This window comes from Typopeltis vanoorti, chromosome 3, assembly GCF_054136105.1.
Source record: "Typopeltis vanoorti isolate ZY-2024b chromosome 3, IOZ_Tvanoo_1.0, whole genome shotgun sequence".
NCBI classification, from domain to species: Eukaryota; Metazoa; Arthropoda; class Arachnida; order Uropygi; family Thelyphonidae; genus Typopeltis; species Typopeltis vanoorti.
This window is the reverse complement of record NC_143551.1, coordinates 122,661,310-122,675,798: the sequence shown is the minus strand read 5'-3', so window position 1 is coordinate 122,675,798 and position 14,489 is coordinate 122,661,310. Positions and strand designations below refer to the sequence as shown.

General features: G+C 39.1%; 1 protein-coding gene across 1 annotated transcript in view; it reads right to left on the bottom strand.

Moving 5' to 3' along the window:
* Positions 1-13,973, bottom strand: part of LOC150108532 (cAMP-dependent protein kinase catalytic subunit beta-like) — a 197,156-nt gene extending 183,183 nt beyond the window's left edge. Inside the window, exon 1 of the mRNA XM_090390481.1 lies at positions 13,902-13,973. Within this exon, the coding sequence (XP_090246607.1) occupies positions 13,902-13,953 (52 nt within the window). The 5' untranslated portion in view covers positions 13,954-13,973. The remainder of the gene's footprint in view (positions 1-13,901) is intronic.
* Positions 13,974-14,489: the final 516 nt, after the last annotated feature.

Sequence of the window (14,489 nt, the reverse complement as noted above, 5' to 3'; positions counted from 1 at the left end):
TATCACATCACCTCTTAACCTTCTATCCAACAAATTTTGTAGTCCATATACCCTCAGTCTATCATTCTACAGTCTTGATATATTTTTCATTATCAAGCCTCTGCATACTCTTCAAGGTTAATTATCACTTGCAAATCCCAATGACCAGATCTGAGCAGTTAACCTTAACAGAAAATAACGTAACTTTAACAGAAAAGAAAAGTAAACAAGATCATAATTGTAGTAGGTACTACCAACTTAACTAAGGATAGGTTCAGTATGAGAGAGGACATAAAAGGGTTGTTGGAAGAGGCGAGAGTGAAGTGTGAGAAAATCGTCAGTATTTTACCTCGATGTGATAAAAATGAATTAAGAAGAAGGGCTATGATTCGATGCATAGGCTGTGTGGAAGGAATGGATGCGAGTTTTTGGATGAGTGGAGTGAGTTTGAGGGGAGATTGGATTTGTATAAGAGGGACGGCCTACACAAGAATGCATTAGATATCAGGAGTCTAGAAAAACTAATAACTAGTATGAGACCTAATAGAGAGAGTCAGGGAAACTAAATTATAAAAGGAGGAATGGTGAGAATGTGAGTGTAAAAGTGACTATGTTATGTAATTGTGTTAATGATGGGAAATGTTGATGAGGAGAGAAAAATTTCAACTTTGTGTTTGTCTGGTTTGGACCCATCAAACGTGTGCAAAGATGTCTACGTCTATAGGGCACTAGAGAAGAATAGAAATCTGTAAGTTGTCCAACTGTGTCATGCAGACTGCATGCAAGTAGATTATTATGTCTGTACACGAATGCTAGGAGTATCAGGAACAAAGGGGTAGAGTTTGTTGCCTTAGTCAATATGTTGGGACCTAAGACTGTGGGTATTAGTGAGACCTGTATATCAGAATCAGACATACTAACTGGTATCGAGTGCAAAGGGGTACAGTATTTTTAGGAAGGATAGAGAGGATGGGAGAGGAAGGGCATGCTGCTAATGATATTGGATGACTTGAACCCAGTTAGAGTTGAGCCCTATGGTTATAGTACTCCTGCTAACAGTATTTCATGTGGCAGGGAGTTTGAAGCCATCTGGTGTGAGGTGGAATCTAACAAGATCAATTACATAGTGAGATGTTGTTACAGACTTGGTGGATCAGTTGCTAGCGATGAAAATGGAGTGGTGGTGAAGATTTTGGAAAAAATAGTTAGGGCTCACATTCAGAAATGGTTTGACAATGAATCTCCACTTTGCAATGAGCAATATGGGTTTACTAAGGGAGGGTCATATTTTGGCAAATTGCTCACATTCTATAACAACATTACCATTGAACTAGACAAAGGGAACAGATACACCATGAACTTTGGGATTTTATGAAGGCTTTTGACAGAATACGGCACAGTAGACTGTTGCATAAATTGGAAAATATGGGTTTGGATTATAGAATATTAGCATGGGTAAGAGGATGGCTGAATAACAGATATCAAAAAGCGGTATATGAGGGATATGAGTCTGTAAGATTTAAGGCAACCAGTGGTGTACCACAAAGATCAGTGCTTGGTCCACTGTTATTCAATATGTTCATTAATGATACTGGGAAGAATTTGACAAGCAACATACAGCTATTTTCTGATGATGCTTTAAAGATAGGTAAGGTAAGGTAATCAGGAATGTTGCTGATATGCAGTACTTGCAGAATGATTTGAATAGGCTAAAATTGTGAACATTGGAAAATGGATGTCAGTTCAATGTCAGTAAATGTAAAGTCATTCACTTTGGCATGATTAGATATCCAATGTTGTATTATATTGGTGGGATTATAATAGAAGAAACTGATGAGGCTAAGGAATTTGGAGTATTAGTAGATAGGAAGTTGAAGTTCAGGGGCCATGTAGCAAAGATTGCAAATACAACTCAAAAGATAATTGCAATGCCGAAAAGAACGTTCACATGTAAACATAAGGGTGTCATTTTGCATCTTTATGAGGCCTTGATAAGACTCACTTGGACTATTGTATGCAGAACTGGTATCTGTTTCCATTGTGATTCTGATATATTGGGGAAAGAGAGAGAGAGTGCAAAGAAGAGAGTTAAAAATGATATCAGGATTGTGGAACTGATTATGAAGACAGACTGAGATTTTGTAGGCTGCAGATACTAGCAAACAGGAGAAAGAGAAGTGATATGATTGAGACATGCAAACTTCTGAAAGAGTCATAGAGGATTTTAACTGATGGAATTTTTCAACTTATGGAGAGTGAGGAAAGGACAAGAGGGCGTCCTTGGAAGGAATGAATGCCGCTAGGAAGGGGGTGAGGGCTAGATTTTTCTCTTATAGGGTGGTGAGTGATTGGAATGGATTGCCATTGGATGTTGTGAGTGCAAGAGTGTGAATGAATTCAAGAATAAGTATGATAGCTGGTGCGTGTAGTATGTGGCCTCCCTCGATGAGTCCCTGACTTCCTGTAGGTCTCTCTTAATAATAACAATAATAGTAATATAAAAGCAAAGAGGTCATTGTTTCTTGTGTATAACATGATCAGGCCACATACTAACCAATGTGTGTGGATCTGGTTGGCTGAGTGGTTAACATATCCGTTCTCCAGCCAAAAGGCTGCAGGTTCGAATCCTGCTTTGGGCATGGATGTTTGTAATTGTCTTTGAAAATACTAGTGGTAATGGTAGGTAGTAGATGGTGTTCATGTTGATGATGAGGTTTGCTTAGTTGGTGGAGACGGAGAGTTGTAGAGTCCTCCCTCGATGAGCCTTTGGACTCCCTGGAGGTGTCAAGTAGTAATAATAATAATAATCTTTGATCACCGTGTGTGGATCTGGTCACCAGGTGTTCAAGGCAATGAGAATATCTTAGAGAATACTTTTAGATCTCTGCAATGAGACTACAATAACCCAGATGTCATCCAATCAGAGCTTTAAACAATGGAATTACTACTCTGCTATCTCTGCTGGTCAGTGTCCTTCTCAATACTGCAGCAATCCTCTGGGTTACTCTCACCACATTTGCAATATTTCCCCTAAACTTCAAATTGCTATCAATTATCACTCAAAGATCTTTTGCCTCCTCCACTTCCTTTAGTACAGTTCCACCAGCAGAGCAGTCAGCCTCCCATCAGTGGATCCCAAATTTCAAGATCTTATATACTATCTGATCAAAAATATCTCGAAACTGTAATCAGACTTTCCCTGTGACACACTTTCCAGTAGTGGACATTATACTGGGTGAATCCACCCTTTGCTTCTATGACAGCTGTAACTCTGCCAGGGAGACTGTCTACCAGGTGTTGGAATGTCTCCAGAGGAATGGCAGCCCATTCTTCCTGAAGAGCTGTAGCCAGAGCAGTTCTTGATGTGGGTCATTGGGGTCTGATGCGAAGTCAGCATTCTAATTCATTCCAAAGGTGTTCTATGGAATTCATGTCAGGGATTTGGGCCGGCCAGTCCATTTCTGGAACGTTACTGTCCACAAACCATTCTCTCACAGACCTTGCTTTATGGCAGGTAGCACTGTCATGCTAATACTGATAATAGTCATCACCGAGTTGATATTCTACCATAAACAGTACACATTTGGTCAAAATGTCCTTGTACCCTTCAGCATTTAGATTTTTGTGTAGTGTTACGAGAGGGGCCAAGTCCATTCCATGAAAATCACCCTCCCACACTGTAACACCACCTCCTCAAAATTTCACTGTTGGCGCTACACACACATTTGCAGGAATCGTTCTCCAGGCATTCGCCACATCCAGCCCTACTATCGGACTGCCACTTGGTCAAGCATGATTCATCACTCCAAATCACACATTTCCAGTTGTCCAGTGGTGTCGCTCTTTACACCACTGCAGGCAGCGCTTAACATTCACAGGAGAAATGTTTGGTTTATGGGCAGCTGCTTTACCATGGAACCCCATTCCTCTTAACTCTCGACACACAGTGATGGTGCTGGCTGGATGGTTAGTGGCACTATGGAACTCCCGGGTGACTGTTTCACTCGATGTCTGGCAATTTCCATGAACCACCTTCTTCAATGCTCGACAGTCCCTGTATGTCATTACGTGCATCCTACTCAACTGTGGTTTTGTTGTGGTTGTGCCTTCACGTTTCCACTTCACAATCACGTCACCAACTGTTGACTTGGGCAACTTGAGAACAGTTGAAATGTATCTGACAGATTTCTTACTGATGTGACAATCAATAACTAGTCCATGTTCGAAATCATTGTGCTCCCTTGACCTACCCATTCTGCTCATACTTCTTATCACTGAACAACACACAGCTCCATGCCTCCTTTTATACCAGAAAGTGAGGTAGTAGTGACATCTAGAGGCCAGTTTATGAATTACAGATGATGATTTCTGGATACTTTTGATCAGATAGTGTATTTAATGTCAGTTTATTGAATTAAACTGACATCCTCATTGCTTTGCCAATCTGCCCAACATATTCAACTGCTCCTGAAGGGTCACCCTGCAAGCGCTATTACTAATAACCCTTCCTAGCTTCATATCATTTGCAAACAATTGAATATCACCCATGCAATCCACTGACAATGTCCTTATTATAAAGGTTAAGCAGTATACAGGTCCCAGCACCTTCTGCTTCCTTGACACTACTCCCATGTATACAACTGTCTGGTATCTATCAGATAGTCAATCTCCAATTCAATTTACTAAAATGTTGTAACTTAAATATCAGCTTATCATTTAGCACCCCTGTTAAATGGCTTTTATAATTAAAAAAGGCAGTATATGTCTTTCCCTGATTAACTGTTCTAATATGGCCAAAATGAATTTGTGAAGGGTGGTATTATAAAAGACAATCAGATTACTAAAACAAGAACACCTTTCACAGATTCATGCCGACAATATCAGATAACACTATACTCAGTGTTATTTCATAACACTGAGTTTAGAGAAATTACAGTCACAATTTCTCTAAAATCATAACTAGAGAAGAAATGCAATGTCAGGGGTTGTTATCAAGTTGACATGGAAAATATTTTTCATAGAATTTGAGAGGGGGGGGAGGGGTAGAACGAGAGGCCATCACTAGAAACTCTACAAGGAGGGTGTGAGCCAGTGGCCCACCCAAATGGGGGGAAGCAAGGGGGCCTTTCCCTCCCCAAAGAAAAAGGAAAAAAAACACTAGAAAATGTTTCAAAATTTCCAAAAACCTTTTTCTAATTAATAAAATTCATTTTTTTAAAATTTATGTTGTGTTGTGTCTTCTATTTCAATACTACTTATGAATTAGCGATCATTTGCAGATGCTTAGTCATAGGTCATATGCGATGTGTGTTCTCAAATCGTCTAATCAACTCGGCTCCCTAACATTAAACCCTGAGTGCGCTACTGGTGTGAGCAGAGGGATGAAGAGCAGGGTCTTTGCATGGAGAGTTGCTGGTAAGTGGAATGCATTATCTGAGTGTGTTGCGAATGTAGATACATTAAATCAATCTAAGGCACAGTTGGATGAACATTGTGTGCAATAGCATGTACCGCCCACGATGAGTCTCTGATTCCATGGAGGTCAGATGTTAATAATAATAATTAGCACCTTCATTCTACCACCACCCATATGCAATGACAGTATCATACCTTTCTTCCACTCATTGGGAAACTTTTTTTCAATGAAAGTCTATACATAGACTTTCATTGAAAAGCCAAGTCAATTAAGCTGTCAGTTTCTTATCACATTCTCTTAAAACGCATGGTTAAATCCAATCCAATCCCACACTGTGTTTTTTTTTTTTTTTTTTTTGACATCCAGAGTACTTAGTAAATGAAACACATTCTCCTCGTGCATATCTAAACCTTGGACCCTTCCCATCACTCCAGTAGTAAAACCTACTTTTCAAAGATGAAATATTCCAATCATGCCGACCTGGTTGGCCGAGTGGTTAGCGTCTGCTCTCCAGACAAAAGGCTGCAGGTTCAAATCCCATCATGGGCATAGATGTTTGTGATTGTCTGTGAATATACTAGTGGTGATGGTCGGCAGTAGATAGCATTGGTGTAGATGATGAAGGTATTCACAGTTGGTGGAGATGGAAAGCTGTAGGTAGATGCCCTCCCTCGATGAGTCTTTGGACTAACTGCAGATGTTACATAATAATAATAATAATGTCATCATTAAACAAATACGTTATATCTTCTCTACATCAGTTACTTGATTCCCATCGATGTCATTCTTCCACAATTGTTTCTCTTGCTGGCTATGTAGCAAAAGAATTCCATAGGATTTTCTTTGGACCACAGGGATAATCCCTTCTGGTATTCCACTTCTGTCATCCTTATTTTCTAATCACTTTCCTGCCTGAGACTCATGTAACTGCTCTCCACTCCTTTCCTTATACTTTTTCTGTGGCCTCATTTTCATCTACAATTCCCATTTCATTTCATTAGTCATCCACTTTAGAACTGTATTCTCTTATTATTATTATTATTACCCCAAGACCTCATGGAGTCAAAGACTCATCTCATCTGAGAGGTCCTTTTATCTCTCGCTCTCTCACACACACACACACACAGCTCATCATATCGTGCCTTGAACACATTCAAACTCCTTGCAGACACCACACTCTCAGACAAGGCATTCCAATCATTTACAACTCTACACGAGAAAAACCTGCCTCTCACCGCCCTATTCATACCTTCTTTATACAGTTTCCAGGGATGACCTCTGGTTCTCCCCCAATCTCCCACTATTTTCTGTAGAACTTCTCCAGCACTGATCCTATAACAACCCCTTACCAACTTGTAGGTCTCTATCATATCTCCCCACTTCCTCCTGCAAATTGCATCTTCTCAATCTTTCCTCATACTCGACATTCCAGAGGTCAGAAACTACCTTAGTCAGTCGCCTTTGGACTCTTTCCAACATTTCTTCATCCTTCTGAAAATCAGGTGACCTAAATCTGGGCACAATAATCCATGTGTGGCCTAATCAAAGTCTTATACAAAGGAACAAGAATCTCCCTACTTCTACATGTCAGTGTCCTCTGCATCATTCCCAGAAGCCTTTGTGTTGTCTTCACAATTTTGGCTATGTGTCCCCTAAATTTCAGATTCTTATCCACTATTACCCCCAGATCTCTTATTTCTTCCACCTCCAACAATATATCCTCACCAAGCATAAATTCTGCATCCCATCATTGTTTTCCAAATTTTAGACCTTACATTTTGCAACATTGAACTCGTATCCCCATTTCCATGCTCAATCACTCAATTTATTCAACTCTTCTTGCAAGCCCACAACATCTTCACTACTCTTTATGGTTCGTCCCAACTTTGCATCATCTGCAAACAGCTGAATATCTCCATCCAAATCTTCACCTATATTATTAATATACAAGTTAAACAGTAATGGCCCTAAAACAGACCCCTGAGGCACTCCACTAGTGACTTTCCTTTTCCTGGATATCACTCCCCCATACACAACTTGTTGATACCTATCAGATAGCCAATCTCCAATCCAATGCACTAATCTAATATTCAACCCCATCTGCTCTAGTTTAACTATCAATTTATCATGAGGTACTCTATCAACAGCCTTTGCGAAATCTAAGTATATCACTGTATATACCTCTCCTCTGTCCAAGGAAGCAGTCACTTTATTGTAATAAGTAAGTAGATTACTAAAACATGACGTCCCTTTAGCAAATCCATGCTGTCCATCAAAGATAATACCATTGTTGTCAATCCAATTCTGGATCCTAGATCTCACAAGCTTCTCCAACAACTTAACCACAACAGCTGACACACAGATAGGCCTGTGTGTCAGGTGTTGTGGTTATGATGATAAAAAGGAGGTGATCGAACTCAAGCATCAAATTATAGGCCTATTTGATGCTTGAGTTCGATCACCTCCTTTATGAAGTGGCACAATCTTGCCCTCCTTCCACTCCTCAGGAACTCAACCGAGTGCAAGACTCGTATTAAAAAAATATGTCAAGGCCAGTGTCAACTCCCTGGCACATTCCTTCAGAATATGTGGAGATATATTATCAGGTTCCACAGCCTTATTAACATCTAGTTTACTCAACTCCCCATACACCTCTTGCTCACTTACAGTCAGTCTCTCCTCCCCATCATCTACTGCTCTCAATCTCTCCATGTAGTCACATTCACAAGATTGAAAGACCTTTATGAACTGCTCATTAAGTATCTCCACCACACATTCTGCAACAGCTGTCTTTATACCATTTTCTCCTATCACTGTCATTCTTCCATAATCATTCTTTCTTTTGCTGGCTACATATCGAAAGAACTCCTTAGGATTCTTTTTGGCTTCATTAGCTAACTGCTGTTCATACCTCTCTTTAGCTACCCTCACTAACCAAGTCACTCTCCTTGCCTGGTCTTTGTAGACCTCATGGAATTGGTTATTTCCACTTCTCTTATGCTGCCTCCACAATCCGTCTTTCTCTGTATGGCATGCTTAATATCTTTATTCATCCATCTCACACCTACCTTATTTAACCTTCTCACCCTTGGAATACATTTAGACATTGCATCTACTAGATAGTTTTTGAAAATCCCACGAGCTGCACTGATCTCTTTTCCAGCTTACTCCTCATTCCATGTTGCACCCACAAGCTGTCTCCTGAGCTCTTCATAATCACCCCCCCCCCTTGTAGTTCCACATATACCATTTTTTCACAGAGGTGCTCATACTGGTGGAAACCACCATTCTCTTTTTCACTAAACTTTACAACTTGCCACTGTTGATGATAAATATCTCTTTGCTAGTTACCATGAACTGATAATATCTCTTCGACCCTGGTCTGGGTAGTGACCCTTCCCATAACGCATAGCATTATACATGTCCATAAGGATATGTGCTCTGTATTATAGAATACTAAGGGAAGTGATGTGAAGTCATTAGCCTCTATATACAAGTTGCCCAGTTGTGAAGTTACTTACACTTAGATAAAGGATTAAACCAAGAATATAATTTCTCGGCATCTTTAATTTATTGATTGTCAATTGAATGTTGCAAAATGAAAGGTTATGATCTTTGGCTTGAAAAGGTTCCATACTGAGTATCACATTGATGGTACTGAATTGCAGGAAATTGATGACACTAGGGACTCTTGGAGATAAAAGTGGACAGAGTTGAAGTTCAGAGGACATATTGTAAAAGTTGGCAAAATAGCTCAACGGTCACTTAGATTTCTTAGATTATCAGGTAGTGGTGGAGAGGATTCAAAGAGGTGATCAAGCTGGTGACAATTCTGTGGATTGCTTTCTTATGAGGATAGACTGAAGGTGTGTGTGGGATGCACAGTGTAGTTAACAGGCAGAGGAGAGGGACCATAAACAGAAACTTTTAAGTTACTAAAGTGATTCTACAAGATTGAGACAAAAGAAAATTTTCAATGCATGAGGAGTAAGAGGGAGAATGAGGAGTCACCCCCTGACAGTTGTGTAAGAGTGTGGTTAGCACTCGTGCACAGACTAAGTTCTATGTTTGGAATGTGCTGAATGAATGAAATGGATTGCCAGAGGGGTAGTTGTAAGTTCCTGAATGGCAAATAAGTTTAAGAAGAGGTATGAGAAGTAATGTGGGAATAATGGTTAGTGTGGGTCTCCTATGATAGGTCTTTTGACTTCATAGAGAATACTACTATAATAATAATATGATGTCCTGGTTGTCAACTGGCCATCATATTATACCCATACCCATTCTCCAATGAATAGGCAATGGGTTCAAATCGCATCAAGGGAAGAGATCATTGTAATTGTCTTACTAATTCCTCCTGGAAAGGGAATTTTGATACAAACTTCACTCCCAAAATCCTACACAATATGGGAGTGACTATGTGACCAGGAAAAATAAATAAATATATATATAAATAAATAAAAATAAATATCAGACACACACGCAAGCACGCACGCACGCACGCACGCGCGCACACACACACACACACACACACACACACACACACACACACACACACACACACACACACACACATTTTTAACACCTGGAAGTTACTGTCCCTGATGGTCACTAGGTCAGAAAAGATCTTTAGTACTTCTATAATTTCTAAATGTTCACTAGATGCCACTCACATTTTTCATAAAATTAAGAGTGACAAGATGCTAGTTCTCTGTAATAGTATCCATGAAAGTACCTGCAGTAAAAGCTTAAGACAGAAACAGTATATGGGAGGAAAAAATCATTGAGTAAAACTGCTCTCCTCTGGACAGCACTGAGAGGAAAAAGGGAGGAAAAAAAAATCATCTGAGTTCAAACTGCTCTTCTCTGGACAGCATTGAGAGTTTTTAAGGAAATGTTAGGTACAATATCCCAAACATGTGAACAGTATTCTAAGGATTTGCAGTTTTGGGGTTTGTATAGGATAATGAGCTAGGCAGGTAAAAAAACATCTTGAGCAGAAGCAATGACTAATTCTTTAGATATCGGCATTTAAGATACTGATATCAGTATCTGAAATAAAGATGATCTTGAAATTTTGGATCTGAGCATTATACAGTTTATCAAAGGAGCAGAACAGATAACGTGTAATCAGTGTAATCAGTAAAGTTGTGGACAAGATTAGCAATCAATGTGAGTAGAGTTTATGAACGTGAGAAAGAGGATAGGTGATAGGTCAGAGCCCTGAGACACTCTACCAAAGCCTGAAGAGAGGAAACCATGTGTCAGAGATTGCACTTTTTTTTTAACTGAAACTTGGAAAGTTGACAAGAATAAGGGTAGAAGTTCCAGAGGTTGTTCCTGCCAAAGGACATGAGGTGGAGTCACTCAATGGAGGATATACTGTGAGTGAGAAAACATGTACAAGATTGTGATATGAAGCTTCAACAGGAGAGGTGACTTCTGAATGGAGAAGATAAAAAAAAAAAGATCAAGAGTAATGGGAGGATAGAGAGAGTTATCAGTTTGGATTGGGAGATGTACGATTTCTATTAGCTCGATGCTTCAAGCCAGTACTTCCGCATCTTGTCCAGCTGTTGGAAAATGGAAGCCACTTAGAGTTGTGGACAATGCGATCATCTAGGAAGATAGCTTCACTATGTGGATGATTGGATTGCAGAAATCACACTTCAGAATTTGGAGAGTAATAAATGTAGATGAATCAGAGAGATCAATGTCCAATCTCCTAAAGACAGAGGTGCATAATTTCTTTTACCACTGTGGTAAAAGAAATTATGCAGTGTGTAATTTGGCAAGAAAAGAGGGATGATGTACCTTCAGTTTGTTTTTCTCAAGAGGAGATGGTCTTGTCAAGATGTCTGTAAGCAATAGTCACATTGCTTTATGTTGGCATTTATGACAGGGATGTTGGTGAAGTGGATGCGAAAGGATTTTATTTTTTTCGTAGGGATTTTGGCTTGTTTTGCATATTGTGTTTGTCTCGTTTGTTCAGAGTGGTTTTTCAGGAAGGTTTATGTTAAGTGCAGTAACACTGTCAATGTTTGTTGTGTGTATCATTATTGATTACAAATTTGATGAAAGGATATAGTAGGGGCATACAATGAGAGGAGAGAGAGATACCTCCAAGTAGATGCCCAAGTAGAGATACCCTTGGACATAACACTGATATACAGAGCAACCAGTCTCCTTGCCATATTGTGGCCTTTACAATGCCTCCTGCTTACCACTATTTGGGCTCCCCCCCCCCTTTCCTGGCACAACCTGGAAGTGTAGCAGCAGATATCAGCTGACATGGAAGCCTCCTGCTTCTGATTTTGCAGCCGTCCAGAGATACCAAAATCTACATTTTCACTGCTGTATCCTCAAAATGGAGATTTTGGTATCTCCAAATGTGTCTGACATGAAATATCTCACACTGCATAAAGGAAGAGAGAAACTGCAGCCCTATACAGGCAAAACATAGCATTCCTACTTCAGTCTTCCAATAAGTAGGGTGGGAGTCTTTAACTGGATCTGTGGATGCAATGTGTTTAATGAAGACTTGTCTAGAGGAAAATGCCAGCATAGAAGGAAAGATCAGATCACATCAGAGGATTTCTCCTCCTTACCTTTGATATTATTATAAAATGAACAGTCAACCATGTTCATCCAGACAGAACAGATATCACATGTAATCAGAGATGTGTCGCTGAGAGAACAGATCTCACATGTGATCAGAGATGTATCTCTGAGAGAAAGCATTCAAATGTTGAGCACAGTCTATGCCAGCAACATATTCCCTGATGACATAAAAATGGCCAAGTCTAGTCATTCCTGCAACACTCAAATGTTTGCTTTAGTATGAATTATAGCCAAATCAATTAAAGCAATGAACCAGCATATTATGTCTGTTACAGATATACGCAGTTACGGTTTACTTGATCTGTGAAATAAAGAATCTGGGTTTCTGGAAGAGAAGAAACCTTGTTGCTTCCATATCAGAGCACTAACATGATTATTGTTGATGTTTGGGATCACAGCTGAAGCAATTAAGGCTATAGGACCAAATGATTATGTTTTGCAGTATATTTGTAAAATGTGTATGCATGCATGTTACTGTTCTGGACAGAATGTGTTGTCTGCAACTGGCCAGAAGAGTGCAAGACAAAAAGCCCTCATAAAGGTGTCTAGAGGATTTCTTCCATTTTCAGTTTCTACAGAAAGTTTTTTGAATTATCTAACCTGTCATACAACTAAAGGGAACCATCATTACTGAGCAAGATATGGAAATTTTGCCAAACCACCTTCAGTTGAAATATCCTTATAAAGGATTTTTCTAATGAAAAGTGGTGTGGTTTGCAAGTAGAGACAATCTCTGCTTTTCAGCCTACAGACCTTGGATTCAAATTCTACTGTGGCATGGTGTTTGTGAAAATCTAGGTGGAGGATGATTTTCCTTCTTTCTCACCATTCTGCTAATAGAGGCTGCAGGTAGCTTTAAATTACTTCCATTTTCAGTCTCTACAGAAAGTTTTTTGAATTATCTAACCTGTGATACAATAATGCTTATGCACACCATGTGCATACATAAGCATTATTGTATGACAAAAATAAAGGATTGTATAAAAACAAAATAAATTTTTAGTTAGGACCAAAAGATCCCCCCCCCCCTTTCTGTAGATCTATGTCAGTAGTTAAAATCAGGAAGGGGGGAAAAAATGCCAGTTTGGCTAAAATATCTGTATCATTACTTTCTTCCAAAATGGCCTGTTCATGCTGTTTCATGACACGAACTGAGCTTCTAGAGCTCAGAGGAAGCCCTTTGGTCGGAAAGACTTGGGTGCAATTCCTGTTCCATGATGTGATGAACCTTTATCTAGTCTCTTTTAACCAAAGGTGAGTTAGTCGATCTCATACGGAGGTAGAGGGTTTTTTTTTTTTCACCCGGAAACTCAGGTTTTTCATCCCAGAGAACAGGCAAGCCGGTCTGTGAACACATGGATAAAACACATAATCTCTCATTAGGAGGGCTCAACGTGTCCTAAGGGATGGTTGAGGAAAGGAGTAAATCTCACACGAATAAATAAAATGGCAAGAACTTTCTTTCTGTGACAATGGCGAATAACTGATGGCAATTTACATTCAACAGTTTGAAGAGGAAAGTTCTTCTATCTGTTTGTTCCTTTGAGTAAGTCATTTACAAGTCTGATCGGTGGACTTTAATTAGCTATTGTAAGAAAATATATGTAATTTTCCCCGCCAACTTTTGAATTAGGCAGCAATCATTCCATTGTTTTAAAAACAGTTCATTCCATCCTTTCTAGACAAAAAGAAACGGCAGACAGCCAACAGGCAATCCGGTAGTAATTCGCTAATCTTAAATATTCAATGCACGTAAACAAAACCCACAGTGGATTGTGGATTGAGGATTTTTTTTTAAAGTATTGCTAAAGATTTCGCAAACGACGCTTGAAAAGCACACGGAACAAGGATGCTTATATTTCTGTTTGCACAAATAATTACTTACTATCAGGTCGGTCTTCAAGTATACTTTTAAATGTATCAAGTGTAATACCCATTTTTCGCTGATTAAGGGATATCAAACAATATAACTGTTTGAGATAATATAATTTTCATTTCAGAATGCAAGAAATTACATAGCGTATATTTCTCAAATTCAGGTATGGCAACATGGGGGCATAACTAAAACACATCAAAATTAGGGAACATGCCATTTAGCAAGCTGCCATAATCACCAAGCATATCTGTGTACTAATTGAATTGTTCATTAACTCTTCCTTGATTTCACGTATTTTACAAATTACAGGTGGCTCTGTTGTGACTAGAGCAATGCATATTATTTACTTTTTATTTTTATTTTTCACACAGAAAAGGAAATGGAAATATGTTGATTTACAGATAATGAGAAAACATTTAAACTTTACAAGAGATGTAGAAAGAATCTGATAAATTTTATGGGGAAATTATTATTATTTTATTATTTAAATTAAGGGGATATTAAATCCCACACTGTTTTAAAACCGAATAAGAAACTCAAAGATCGGAATCAAAGAGTTTCATGCCGAATATAGTAACTATAAAAGTATCGGCGACT